This window comes from Phascolarctos cinereus, unplaced genomic scaffold (assembly GCF_003287225.1).
Source record: "Phascolarctos cinereus isolate Bilbo 61053 unplaced genomic scaffold, phaCin_HiC Scaffold_5;HRSCAF=322, whole genome shotgun sequence".
Taxonomy (NCBI): domain Eukaryota; kingdom Metazoa; phylum Chordata; class Mammalia; order Diprotodontia; family Phascolarctidae; genus Phascolarctos; species Phascolarctos cinereus.
Genome location: NW_027555958.1, coordinates 98,456,877 through 98,472,119, shown reverse-complemented (window position 1 = coordinate 98,472,119; position 15,243 = coordinate 98,456,877). Strand labels below are relative to the sequence as shown.

Below are 15,243 nucleotides of genomic sequence, written 5' to 3'. Positions count from 1 at the left end.
ACAGTCTGAAGACGGATGAAGACGTCTTTGATCCGGATCTCCTCCTTACATTGGTGGCTCTGGGAGGAATTAGCCAATTAGAAGGTGAGGGCTCAGGAGTGGAAAGTACTTCCAATATAAGAAATAATCCATGGGATGAAGTGAGCTTCCACAGTGAAGAGAATAGAAATATGGGATTACAACTAATGGGTTTGATTCAAATGGGGGCTTGGTTTGGTTTTGTTTTTTTAAGGATGAGGTAGACATGGACATTGTAGGCAGCAAAGAAGCAACTAGTAGACAGTGAGAGACTGAAGATTAGAAGTAGAATGAGGATGATAGTGGGGCCATATGCTGGAGAAGACAGGAAGAGTCAGGATCAACAGTTCATGTTGGAGTTAGTCTTAGCAAAGAGAAAGGCCACCTCCTTCATCTGAGACAGGAATAAAGGAAGAGAAGGTTGGGGAAAGTATTTTCATGCAATAGGATGAGGAGAAGAAGAAATGGCAAATTTATTTTGGAGGCAATGGGGGTTAAGTGACTTGCCCAGGGTCACACAGCTAGCTAGTAAGTGTCTGCGGCCACATTTGGACTCAGGTCCTCCTGACTCCAGGGCAGGGTACTCTATCCACTGTACCACCTAGCTGCCCCCAACTTAATACTTTAATGTATGATCCATGCATTAGTCTCTAGAGATAAAACAGAGTTGATACTAATTCTATCCATTTACTGAGGTTCAACTGGCCTCAAAAAGTCTGTGTATTATGCAAAGAACATCAACAAGTCTTTTTTTTTGATATGGATTGAATATTTACCTTGTGCCAGGAATCATATAGTTTTACCCAAGACATAGGGATCATCCCATTATGAGCTACGATAATACAAAATATGTGTTAGACATTGCATCTGCTAACATAAGTAACCATGCTTTCCAAGATGACACTGCTGACCCATCATCAGCAAAACATGAGCTTCCAACTGATTTTCTAGTAGCACTATCAACACTGCCTCACTCTGTCCTCAGGCATGTCCTACTCCAAAGTTGTAGTTGTTGAAATACTTCAAGTCCTTCAAGACACAACTCAGTCTGTAATTGCTTCACCAGGCAGTAAGCCCCTTATTCTCCCAGTCAGGAACATCATCCCTTTAACCTCACATTCTCTATTCTATACCCCTGTTAGCTGTATTAATGTGTCATATAGCTCCCCCTGCTCTTCCCAGGATTAGAAGTTATAGGAAAACAAGGCCCATTTTTTGCATCCCCCTTGTTGCCTAAAGAAGTATTTTGTTGTTGTTGTTGTTGTTGTTCTTATTGTTCAGTCATTTCCAACTGTCCATGACCCCATGTCGGGGTTTTCTAGACAAAGATTCTCAAGTAGTTTGCCATTTCCTTCTCCACTTCATTTTAAAGATGAGGAAACGGAGGCAAACCGGATTAAGTGACTTGCCCAGGGTCACACAGCTAGTAAATGTCTGCGGCCTGATTTGAACTCAGGAAGATGAATCTTCCTGACTCCAGGCCTGATACTCTATCCATTGAGCTACCTAGCTTCCCATAATAATGACAATAGCTAGAATTTATATAGTGCTGTTTAGGTCTGGAAAGCACTTACAAATATTATCTCACTTCATCTTCACAACAACCCTGGGAAATAGATGCTATCAGTGTTCCTATTTGACATATGAGGAAACTGAGGCAGATAGTGGTTAAGTGACTTGTCCAGGGCCTATAAATGTCTCCGGTTAGATATGAACTCAGGTCTTCCTGACTCCCAATCCAGTGCTCTATCTATTATACTACCTAAATGTGAGTTATTATTATTTAAGATTTTTTAAATGAGAAATGGGGAGGTGACTTGATGAATTAAAGCTAAAAATCATAGTTGGCCTAGAAGCCATGAAAGGGAAAGAGTACAGGTGAAAAATTAGAGTGACAATAGGCAGGTCAACTAAATTTGGGCAGGAAATTATACAGTGGATAAAATACTTGATTTAAAGTCAGAAATGCTATGCTCAAATTTTTAATCTTCCATTTACTGCCTGTGTGATATTAAGCAGGTAATTGAACATTATCCCTTCCGTCTCAGTTTCTTCATTCGGAAAAAGGAGGAGGGGTTGGACAAGATCATGACCTCTCAGGTCCCTTCCAATTCCAAATCTCTCTAATTCTAAGTCATATGCATAGAGAGTAAATACATCTGGAGGGACCTGGAAGACTTATTTTTTAAAAGAAGCACTACTTGCCCCTCCTATGTGCTTATGTTCAATTTTTTTAGAAAAATGTTGGGGAGTTCTGGTTAGCTTCCATGTTCTAGCATGTAGGCTTCTTCGTTCATCTTTATGTCTTCCCTGGGGCCTTGCGCACAATAGGATTAGAGGATTTGGATTGAAAAGCGATCTTAGAGATTTTTATAGCCACCTCCCTCATTTTATGGAATAGGATGTTGGAGCCCAGATGTGAGTGCCTTCCTTACCCAAGATTACGTTATATCTATTTTTTGTACACGATTTGTATATATCTATTTATATGCATGTTCTCTCCCACATTAGAACGGGAAATTTTTAAGGTCAGGCATTGATTCCTTGTTGTCTTTTTATCCACAGCACATATCATGGGCCTGGCAGGTAGCAATTACTGAATAAATGACTACTGATTGATGAATCTTAATTGATTGATTGATTAGATGACTAGCCCAAGTTCATATGAGTAGTATGTAGGGCAACTCACTTAAGGTTTGAACTTTTAAGTAACACAGCTCCAGATTCAGAAATAGAGAGACCATCACACCACAATACCTCCCAACAAATATTCATTGAATTAAACTAAACCGTGTTTCCAGGATCTAGATTTTAAAACTTATAGAGAATTTTTCTTCCATTAAGATTGACAGTGTGTTCTAATCAGACCATGATATTTTAATCAATAAAATTAATTAAGTGCCTGCTATGTGCCAGGCACTGTCAAGGATTTTACATTGTTCTTAAGATACTTCTATTGCTTAGAAAACTTAATATCTATTCTTCAAATATCTAGCTTTTGGAGAAATTTTTCAAAATAAGCATTGTTTATATGATTAACAGTATTCAACTTAGGGGGGCGGGGAGAATCCTTTTTCTCTGTTGGGTCCAAAACTCACAATTCCCTTGTATTCTACTAAGCAACCTCCACCATATTTGTCTCATCTCTGGGTTCCCTTTTTTATGAGTAGAAAGGGAAAGGGGTGAATGAAAAAAATAGTATTTTGGGTTTCTTTCCTAGAATATCTCCCATGAGGGCTGGCAGCATTTATGAAATGACCACATTGATGCATGATACTAAGCTCATGATGGTTGAATAAATGTTTGGTTTTTTTGTTTGTTACTACTTTGAATGTTGTGCCTGATTTTCTGGCAAACAGCCAAGAATTTTTGTACAGGAGAATAAATGTTTGACTTTTACTTCAAAGGGTGAATATTCGACCTTTGGCTGGACTCAAGACCTAACTATTGAAAATGTCTTCCACCATTGACTATTTAGAGCTAAGCATTCTTTGTGGGTGAGCATGCAGCTAGTAAGGGTTTCAGTCAGTCCTGCAATGGTTCAGTCAACTAATCAGATGGATACATCACTGGTGAGTTAAAACTAAAAAAGCCTTAGTGAAAAGTCAGCAATCATGGAAGTAACCCAAGAATACCTGGGGATCTATATTATGACATCTCACGGAAATGTATTTAAATTCTTCCAGCTTCCTGAAAGAACTTACTTTAAGAGCTTACTTTCCAGTTTGTAATCAGGGCAGAGATTTGTCTTTATTGCTAGAAGGTGCCTATGGGCAATATGAACTATTGCTTTAAGCACCTCCTTGTTTCTTCATGAAACTTCTCTGCTGTGTTTGTCTTGTCCACACTCAAGCCACTAATTCTGAAGACTATTAAAAATCACTCATTTCATAGACATTTTCTGTATTACCTAATGGGTTATTACGTTAAAAAAAAAGTATTTTCTAATATTGTTGCACTTCTGGTGAGGAGCCCCTTTTTGCTGTGGTAATCTGGACTTTCCCTTCCCACAGAAGATGCAGTCTTTCAGTGACGGCCCCATAATCTAGGGGTGGGGAACCTGTGGCCTCAAGGCCACATGTGGCCCTCCAGGTTCTCAAATTTAGGTTCAGTCAAAGGGCTTCCCATATATTTGTGTAGAATGAATGGCGGTTTAGACTGAGTCAAAAGAAAAGATTCATTACAGAATGGGGAGGAGTGGATACAAGGGGCAGTAGAGTATGGTTTGCTAAATAACTTGTATTTCTTTATCAACTTGGACTTCTAGTGACCAGGGGAGAGCTGAGTCCTGTGGAGGACTATAGGAGACAATGACTATATTGTCACACTCTAGAAATACTTCCAGGGACTACATTATCATCATTATCATCATCATCTTCATCACCAGCATTTATAGACCTTTAAGGTCTATATAGCACTATGACAAATATTTCATTTTATCGTGAAATACCCTGGGAGGTAGGTGCTATTATTATCTCCGTTGTACAGGTGAGGAAACTGAAGCAAATTGAAGTTAGCTGACTTGTCCTGGCTCACACAGCCTTTTTGGCCAAATTGAATCAGGCTTCCAGACTCCAGGTCTAGCACACCCTTCCACTGTGCCATGTAGCTGTTTAAGAGGCTTCTATTTTCCCTGCCCTAAAGAATAGAATATATTCATTGGAAGAAAAAAGAGACCCACAAAATGATCCCGTGTCTAGTCCTTACTATAACAAAGATTTAAATATGTCTGTGTGTCTATGTGTGTGTGTCTGTGTGAAGTCATTTTTCAGTCATGTCCAACTCTCCATAACACTGATTTGGGGATTTCTTAGCAAAAATAGTAGAGCAGTTTGCCATTTCCTTCTCCAGCTCATTTTAAAGATTTAGTGATCTTGTGATCAAACAAGGACACATGAATTACACATTGCAACAGCCTTATGGAACAGGAGGGCCAGTGTTACTTAAGAGTAAAGATTACTGGATTTTGAGTTGGAAGATGTGGGCTCATCTGACTCTAACAATTATTAACTACAATCCTGAACGAGTCATTTAACTTCTCAATTTGCTCCCACAGGGGCATAAGGCACTATATAAAAAATTGAATTATTATCAGGAACATGGTTAGCTTATAAAGTGAACAAGAATCCTATACCCCAACATTAGTCATAAAGGTAGTGTTTCTCTTTTCATTTACTTTATGTAACTATAAATTCATATATTTAGAGCTGGAGGGAACCTTAGAGGCCATTCAGTCTTATTAATCAAAGAATTAACAAGCAATAAAGTACCTGGTATGTGTTAGGGCTCTGAGGAGCTTATAGTCTAAGGGAGGAATGTACATGTACACATTAATATACACAAAATAAAAAGAATCAATGCAAAGTAGTAAGGAAAGGTAAACAATAGCAGTTAGGGGGACTTAATAAAACGATAAAAATTTATTAAGGCTCTACTATATGCCAAGCACTGGAGATACAAAAAGAGTCAGAAGACAGTCCCTTCCCTCAAGGAGAATACAATCTAAGGGGATGAGGAAAGGCTTAATGTACAAAATGGTGCTTCAGTTAGTTCTGAAAGAAGAGAAGGCTTCCCTGAGACAGAGGAAGAGAGAGTGTATTCTAGGCATGGAGAATGGGCAGCATAAAGACAAGGAAACAAGAGCTGGAGTACCACATATAAAGAACAGAGATAAAGCCAGTTTGATTGGATTATAGAGATTAGGAGGAAGAGTGCAATATAATGAAGCTACAAAGATAGGCTGGAGCCCAGTTGTTAAGGGCTTTAAAAACCAGAATAGTAGGGGCAGCTAGGTGGATAGAGCACTGGCCCTGAAGTCAGGAGGACCTGAGTTCAAATTTGGCCTCAGACCAAACCCTTGACACTTACTAGCTGTGTGACCCTGGGCAAGTCACTTAACCCCAATTGCCTAAAAATAAATGAATGAATAACTTAAATAATAAAAAAATAAATAAAAAAACAGAATAGTATATATTTAGTCCTAAGGCAATAGGGAGGCACTGGAGTTAAATGAATAGGGGAGTGACAAGGTCAGATCTGTACCTAAAGTAAATTATTTTGGCAGGTATGGAATAGAGTAAGGTAAAAATTGAGACACAGTGTCAAATCAAAGGCTATTACGATAATCTAGGTGAGAAACAATAAGGACTTGAATTATGATGGTAGTGAGGGTTTGATGGAGCCAGCTAAGATGAGCTCATGATTGTTAAATTTTCAGTGTAACAACTTATACCTTGGAAGTTGGTAAAAACTACAAATTATACTTTGATTTGTTTTGTTGATTGTCTCAACTTAAGAAAGTGATTGGAGAAAATGTTAATAATCTAGATTAAACTTCAAAGCATGTCACGCATATTGGTTTTCCCAGAACACCTGTGATTGGTAGCTACACAAATGAAGATGAATCAAAAAGATGTTGTGGAGATAGAAACATCAAGATTTGACAAATGATTGGTCATGTGGGACTAAGGTGAATGAAAAGATGAAAATAATACCAGAGGGCAAATCTGGAAGAATGGAAGTGATGCCCACAACAAAAGCAGAGAAGAGAGGTGGGTTTTGAGAAAAGAATTAACAGTTCCATTTTGGACATGCTCAGTTTGAGTTGTCTCTGGGATATCCAGTCTGAAATGGCCAACAGGCAGTCAGTAACATAGGAGAACTGGGGTAGGATATATGAATCTGTGAGTCACCAGCTTAGAAATAATTAAACCCACGGAAGCTAATGAGGTCACCAAGAGAGAAAGTGTGGCTAGAAAAAAGAAAAGGGCCAGGACTCAACTTGGGAAATAGGCATAGTGAGACAAGGGCATGATATTTTTGGATGATAAGTCAGCAAAGGAGTGATTAGACATGTAGAAGGAAAAAGAGAAAATTATGCCATGAAAATCCATAGAGAAGACCATATCCAGTAGAAGAGTGTCAAATGCAGCAGAGAAGTCAAGAAGGATAAGAACTGAGGAAAGGCTATTAGATTTGCCAATTTAGACGTCATTGTTAACTTCCTACCAAACAGTTTCAGCTGTTATAAGTTCAGAAGACAAAAGGGTTGAAGAGTGAGTGAGACAAAACGAAGTGGTCAATGAGTATAGACATTTTTTTCTAGGAGTTTGTCAGATAACAAGAGGAGAGATACCTAGAATAATAACTTAAGGAGATGGTAAGATCTAATGAAGATTTGGGGTTTTTTTTAAAGGATAGGGGACACCAGAGCATATTTGAGGGCAATAAGGAAGGAACCAGGAGATAGGGAAAGACTGAACATTGAGAAGGGATATGTTGTGGGAGCATGAAATGTGCTGGAGAAGACTGAAGGGGATGAGATCCAAGACACATGCAAAGAGTTGGCCTTGGGAAGGAGAAATGCCACTTAACTCCTGAAGACTGGAATAAATGAAAAGAAAGTGGGGTATAAAGTCAAGGGGTTTTAGCTGACAAGAAAGGGAGAAAAATCCATGGCAAATGGCCTCAATTATGCCAATAAAATAAGAAATGAGATTTTATCTGAGAGAGAGGAGGAAGAAGAGGTGCAGAAAACTTGGAGATAAAGGGAAGGTTTGGAATAGCTCTTTGTAAAGTGAGACAGAGGGGCAGCTAGGTAGCACAGTGAATAGAGCTCTGGCCTTGGAGTCAGGAAGACCTGAGTTCAAATATAGCCTCAAACACTTAACCCTTACTAGCTGTGTGACCGTGGGCAAGTCACTTAACCCCAATTACCCAAGCAAAAAAAAAAAGGAAAGTGAGACAGGGAATCATTTGGGAAGGAGTAAAAAGATTGTCCTGCTCCAGTAAGCATCCTAGCTGAGGCTAGAGAACATGAATTATAGTGCACTCAGCATAATTGTGTGACTTCCTCCAGGTCTACAGAAACAGGGGAAGCAGATGGTGGGAGTAATCCAGGGCATGGTTTAGCAAGGGGTGAGCCATTTCTTCATTTTAGAGAGATTGAATATCAAATCCTTACTCTTTAAAATAGCCTCCCAAAGCTTTCTCTCCTAGTCTCACTACAAAGGGAAAGGATTCCAAATAGATGTTTTAAGATGATTTGATCTTTTGTTGACCAACATGGGAAGCCTGTTTAACACCCATTGAGTCCCTCACTCTGTTATTTTATTGGCACAACTGAGGCCATTTGCCATGGATTTTTCTCCCTTTCTTGTCACCTAAAACCCCTTGACTTTATACCCCACTTTCTTTTCATTTATTCCAGTCTTCAGGAGTTAAGTGGCATTTCTCCTTCCCAAGGCCAATGCTTCCTGGTAGCCCACTCATGATGCATGATGCTAAAACAGATTGAAAAATAGAAATAAACAAGCTGATTTATCAAAGCTTTCCAGAATTGAAATGTTTTCTCTCACTCCAGGGAATGTTTTCCAAAGTCTCTAAGACTCCTGTCCATGGTATTATGCTGATATGGAAGCAGGATGTCGTTGCTATTAAGAACTATTTTAGTTACAGGAGGACCCAGAATAACTCTGGCACATCCTGTGCATTGTTAGCATGTCATGAAAGCATCTGCTTCTCCATGATCACACATGTGCATGTTTCACTATCCTGCTTTCATTCAAATTCCCAGCTTTAAGCAACTTCAGTTGGAAGCCACTGAGTCGGCAAATGACTCAGTAGAAGAGGCACCAATCTGACCTTGGTCAGAACATAGCCGATACACACCTACAGTCACAGCCCTTATAAGTTTTAATGACATGCAGAGTAATTAAAATGACATCCTTTAGTAGAGCAATCAGTGTTCCACAGATTCTATCCCATTTATTTTTGTTTTGCTTGCCTTTTTGGACTAAACCTGTGATTTCACTGGCATAAGGATCTCCAGTGAGAAACTTCCAATACCAATATTGATCTGAATCTTCTCCGCAACCTGGAATTGTAGCAAGTTATCTGAATCTCAGGGAAGTTACATGACTGTTACAAGGGCACCCAGCCAGCACGTGGCAGAGGCATCTCTCTGTCCACTACACCATGCTGCTCATCTCTAATTTACTTTTGAACCTAATGTCACTCTTTAAGCTTACTAGATAGGAAGCGGCTGAGTGGCTCAGTGGATAGAGTTTTGGGGCTGAAGTCAGGAAGACCTGTGTTCAAATCCAGCCACAGACACTGGGAAAGGCACTTAACCTCTGTTTGCCTTAATCTACTGGAGAAGGAAATGGCAAATCACTCCAGTATCTTTGCCAAGACAATGCCAATGGATAGTATGGTTCACAGGGTCACAAAGAGCTGGACATAACTGAACAACAAAAATGCTTCCTAGAACAAGTTAATGAGAGGAACTAATGGCATATGTTGGAATTTTTCCTTCAAAATGACTATGTAAAGCAAGGATTATTGAAGAAGGGTCATTATACTTATCTACAATATAAACATGTATGTTATATATACATATATAATTGTATGTATAATTTATACATATATTTTATATAATGTTTATGTCTCTTTCATGTTTGCAAATATAGCTTACATGTTAGCTCATTTGGTCTTCAAAACAACCCTGTAGGTGCTATGATCGTCCCCATTTTACAGATAAGGTAACTGAGATTGAAGGAGGCTAACTAAGTTTCCCAGGATCACAGAGGTAGCAAAGGCATGAGAGAGGATTTGAAATCAATTCTTCCTGAATTCAAGTCCAGAACTCTATTCACTGTGCTAACTGGCTGTCTCACACACAAGACCTCACAAAATACTCGGGATTAAATAACCCTATGAAGATTGCAGTTTGAGCTCCCATACCAGTAGAGGGTTTTCCCCCTGGAGCTAAACATGCTGTAAGCTCATTTCAAAGCCAGAAACTTTACCTTTAATGTGCTATTCAACGTCCGGATTTTGTGGAGTTTCTCATTGATGGATGGATTTTTGCTTCGCTTGACAAATGACTTCCTCAACTCCTTTTTGGTTGAAGGTCGTCGATCCCCAATAGGAGATAAACTGGCTTGTTCCAGAGATTTGTAAAGCTTTTCCATTTCATCATCTTCAAGGCCTTTTGTCTGTTCTATAAAGAAAAACAATTATCACAGGGAATCACTAATTTGGAGAGTAGAAAAGGACCTCACAAACCATCTCCTCCAATCGATATAGCATATCACCACTATGACAAATGTGACAGATGATTGTCTAGACTCTGTCTGAACACTTCTCAGGAAAAAGAAGCAATCATTTCTTGAGGCAGCCCATTCCACCTTTAAAGTATTAGGAAGTTTTTTCTGATATCAAACCCAAACTGGACTCTGTAATTTCCACTACTCTTAGTTCTAACCTCTAAGGCCATACAGAAAAAAAACAAAACAAAATAAAAACTAATCCTTCCTCAGCATGGCAACCCATTCAAATACCTGAAGACAATTATCATTTCCCTCCCGAGTCTTCTTCAAGCTAAACACCAGTTCCCTCAATGAACTATCATACAAAGGGGAAGGGGGAGGAGCAATAAACATTTATAAAATACCTACAAAGTAGTGGCTGCTAAGATCTTTACAAATATTATCTCATTTGATCCTCACAACAACCCTTTGAGGTAGGTGCTGTTATTATCCCCATTTCACAATGGGGAAGTTGAGACAAATAGAGATTGTTACTTGCCCAGGGTCACACAGCTAGTCAGTGTCTAAGGCCACATATAGGCTTTGTTGCTGGTGGTGGTTTTTAAATGCACTATATTTTTCCCTTAAAGTCTTCTTTCACACTTAATAGTATTTTATCTTTCCCAATTACATGTAAATATAGTTTTCGATATCTACTTTCACAAGATTCTGAGTTCCAAAATTTTTTCTCTTTCCCTTCCCTTCCCCCATCCCCAAGACAGCATGCAATCTGATATAGGTTGTACATGTACAATCATATTAAACGTATTTCCACATGAGTCACATTATGAAAGAAGAATCAGAACAACAGGGGAGAACCACAAGAAAGAAAAAAGAAAAGAAAAGAAATACTTCAGTCTGCATACAGACTCCAGAGTTCTTTGTCTAGATGTGGATAGTATTTTCCATCATGAGTTTTTTGGAATTGTCTTGGATCATCACATTGCTGAGAAGAGCCAAGTCTATTAAAGTTGGTCATCGTGTACAACATTCTCCTGGTTCTGCTCACTTCAATCCAACATCGGTTCACTCAAATCTTTCCAGGTTTTTCTGAAATCTGCCTGCTTATCATTTCTTACAGCACAATAGAATTCCATTACATTCATATACCACAACTTGTTCAGCCATTCCCCAACTGATGAGTATCCCCTCAATTTCCAATTCTTGGCTACCACAAAAAAAGCAGCTATATATATAGATAGATATATAGATATATAGATATATAGATTTTAGTACATATAGGTCCTTTTCTCTTTTTTATGATCTCTTTGTGACATGGACCTAGTACTGCTATTTCTGGATCAAAGGGTATGCACAGTTTGCATACTTCCAAATTGCTCTCCAGAATGACTGGATCAGTTCACAACTCCACCAACAATGCATTAGTGTTCCAATTTTCCCACATCTTCTCCAATATTTATCATTGTCCTGTTTTGTCATATTAGTCATGTTGATAGGTATGAGGTGGTACCTCAGAGTTGTTTTACTTTCCATTTCTCTAATCAACAGTGATTTGGAGCATTTTTTTCATATGACTATAGAGAGTTTTCTTCATCTAAAATTCCCTATTCATATCCTTCCATTTATCAGCTGAGGAATGATTTGTATTCCATAAATTTGACTCGGTTTTCTATATATTTTAGAAATAGAGCCTTTATCAGACCCTGGCTATAAAAATTGTTTCCCAGCTTTCTGCTTCCCTTCTAATCTTGGTTGCATTGACTTTGTTTGTGCAAAAACTTTTTAATTTAATGTAACCAAAATTATCCATTTTGCATTTCATAATGTTCTCTATCTCTTGTTTGGTCATAAATTCTTTCTAAGGCCACATTTGAACTCAGGTCTTCCTGACTCCAAGCCTAGTGCCCTATCCAGGCCTAACCTGCCTAGGATTTATCTATCATTCATACTGATAAAATACCAAATCTTTTGAATAATTTAATCTTTTGACAAAAAGAACTCATAAAATTACTAAGCACTGAAATCTCTTTGAAATAGAGGTTGTGCAACACCTCTCTAGGAAGCTCATAAAAATAGGAAATGGTGCTGGGCATACAGTGGACATACAATATATATTTGCTGATTGATTCTCATCATCCTGGGATGAGTATTGTCTGAGAGCAGAGGAGAGAAATTCAGTAAGTGATCTTGTAAGGTCCCTTCCAATTAGAGCTAACCTCACAAATCAGGAAACTATCAAACATGTTAAGATTCTCAAGGCTATCCTCAAAATAGCTATCTTACCTGATAATGCCTAAAATTTTGCCTCAGCTTCCTTTAACTTACAGTACTAATACCTACTTAATTCAAATATTTGATTAAAGTGTTACCACCATGTAAATAAGTTTCATGTGCTTTCATAAAAGCAGGTTTTGATAGGGGGCAGTGGATGAGGGCACTGTGCCTTAGACAGAAATGGTGAGAAGGCTTCATCAAGAGACAGGAAAGGAGCCTGAAGACATTAGAGACAGATATAATATTCCTATTTTATAACTTGGTTAAGAGTAGTCCCTCTTCCAAGCCTTTGACTCTATGAATTTTTATTCAAGAACATGATATTTTCAAGAAAAAAATGTTTGACCTAAGAAAATTAATTACAAATGTTCTCATCATTTTCTTTTAAATCAAGAAAATAGATACTGTGCTCGCATTACAATGGTTCTTAATTCTCCAAATGAAACTTAATTGCCAAGGGTATTGGTTAGCCCTGAATACTTTGTTCTTAACAGTTTTGGAAGAACAATGCCAGAAAACTCCATTCAAAGCTACATGTGGGCACAATTAGCCTTTCTGACTGGGCCCGTGCGCATGCAACACAAGAGAGATTTTGTGCAACTGTCATCACAATGGATGAGATCAACAAGGCAGAAGTAACAAGTCACGACAACCATCTCAGAGTTAGGTTAAGAATGTAAGAATGTTAGAATCATAGGCTTTCTGAGTTGGAAAGAAAGTCTGAGGCCACAGAGTCTAATCTGTAACTAAACAGGAATACTCTCTCCAATTTACATGGCAGCTGGTCATCTAGTCTTTGCTTGAAGGCATTCCTCACTTTTGTATAACTATATCCTAGGCAACTAGGCCTGGAGCACTGGGCCTAGATTTAGGAAGACCTAGGTTTAAATCTGGCCTAGCCGTGTGATCCTAGGTAAGTCATTTGATCTCTGTTTGCCTTAGTTTCCTCAACTGAAGTACTTAAAAAATCCTTCCTTCCTTTGTGCATCCTTCCTTCCTTCATTCTGTTCATCCTTCCATCCTTCCTTCCTTATTTTTAAGGATGTTTTTCACTCCTGGAGAGGTAGAGTGGTGTAATGAATAGTGTTCTGGGTTTAGGATCAGGAAGACTAGAACGTATTTTGCCTCAGATACTTTTTAGCTGTTTGACCATTAAAAAATCACTCAACCTTTATCAAGCCCAGTTTCCTCATCTCTGGCCTGTAAAGTCCCATCCAGATCTAAATTTATGACACTATAATTTTGTCTCTCTGCACCTTACACCCACTCCTGTCATCTAGGGGCTAAACATAACATCTCCATTCTACACAGTAGGCCTTCAAATACTTGAAGACAGATACTATGTTCCCTGTAACTCTTCTCTTCCCCAGACTAAATATCTATGGTCTCTTCAATCAATCTTCATATGAAATGAAAACTATATGGAATGGCTTTGGGTCCCAAAATCATTCTGGTCTCCCTCTTCTGGATGATCTCCAACATGTCCATGTGCTTCCTAAAATGTGGTAAACAAATCTCAACATGGGATTTCAAATGCTGTCTGATCAAAGCAGAGTTCAACGGCACTGTTGCCATCCTAGACCTGGACACGGCTTTTCCAAATTCAGCCTAAGATCATCTTAGCTTGAGCTTTCAGTCCACTAAGCTTTCAAGACTTTTTTCAACTCTCAGGTGGATCAGAAGAAAAAGTGTCTCAAAATTAGAAGAGGTTTTGGACTTAGGACTATGGCTCTAGGATTTTCAGATGTCCTGGGGAAGGGAGGCAGACAAGCATTTATTAAGCATCTACTATGTGCCAGGTATAGGCTTTAAAAATATTATCTCATTTGATCCTCACAAAAATCCTGAGAAGTAGGTACTGTTATTATAGTTTTATAGTTGAGGAAACTGAAGCAAAGTAAGTGACTTGTCCAGGGTCACACAGCTAATAAGTATCTGGGGTGGTGGTGGCGAGATTTGAACTCAGAACCCCATGCCCAGTGTTCTATCCACTGTATCATCTAACTGCTTCCTAAGGAATTTGTATTTTTGTGATACTTTTAAGTAGTTTGGTAGTTGTACTTTAATGTTAATAAGGGTAACTATATAGCTCATGACTTGAGTGTTTTACTAAGTACTGTAGTTTAACAACTTGCAGAAAGCAAATGGGAAAAGAAAAATTCTGCATAATAAGAAAAACAAATTGCAATAATTTCCTCTAAAAATCTCTGTTGTCACATGATCATAAAATCCTGGGGTTCGAAGGAGCCTTAGAAATCATCTAGTTAAAATATTACTTCCCTCTGTAACATTCCCCAGAATTGGTTGTCCAGCTCCACTTAAGAAACTCTGGTGATAGTTAAAGGAGCCCAAATGACTTTCTAGACAGTTTTGTTATTAAAACACACACATACACACACACACACACACACACACACACACAATCTTTCATTAAGATCTACTGCTTTATAAACCTCCATCAGATGCTCCTACTTCTGTCAACTGTCAGCTGCTCTCTCCAAAATTTAATGATCTCTTAGTTGCCAAATCTAATAGCCTTTTCTCTATCTTCAGCCTTCTAGAGCTATCTGCAGTATCTGGCATTGTCAATCACTGTTGCTTCTTGGACACTCTCTTCTCTCTAGGGTTTTGTGACAGTGATCTCTCCTGGTTTTCCTTGTCCCTGTCTGACCTCTCTTCTTTGCTGAGATCTTTTCCCTGGTCATGCCCACTAACCAATGGATCTATCCTAGGGCCCCTTCACTTTTCATCTCTATTGTTATCACTTGGGGATCTCATCAGTTCTTGTTGATTCAGCTATCATCTCTACTTATATGGCTCCCAGATCCCTATATCCAGCTCTAATCTCTCACCTGAGCTTCAGTCCCATGTCACCAACTACATTTTGGATATCTTGAAC

The 15,243-nt window shown here is 38.6% G+C and overlaps 1 protein-coding gene across 9 annotated transcripts in view; it reads right to left on the bottom strand.

The window, feature by feature from the left end:
- IPCEF1 (interaction protein for cytohesin exchange factors 1) overlaps positions 1-15,243 on the bottom strand; it is a 219,643-nt gene that overhangs the window by 17,959 nt on the left and 186,441 nt on the right. For all 9 annotated transcript variants that reach the window (XM_020986656.2, XM_020986647.2, XM_020986646.2 and 6 more), the window contains one exon: positions 9,828-10,021. In XM_020986656.2, coding sequence (XP_020842315.1) covers positions 9,828-10,021 — 194 coding nt within the window. The remainder of the gene's footprint in view (positions 1-9,827; positions 10,022-15,243) is intronic.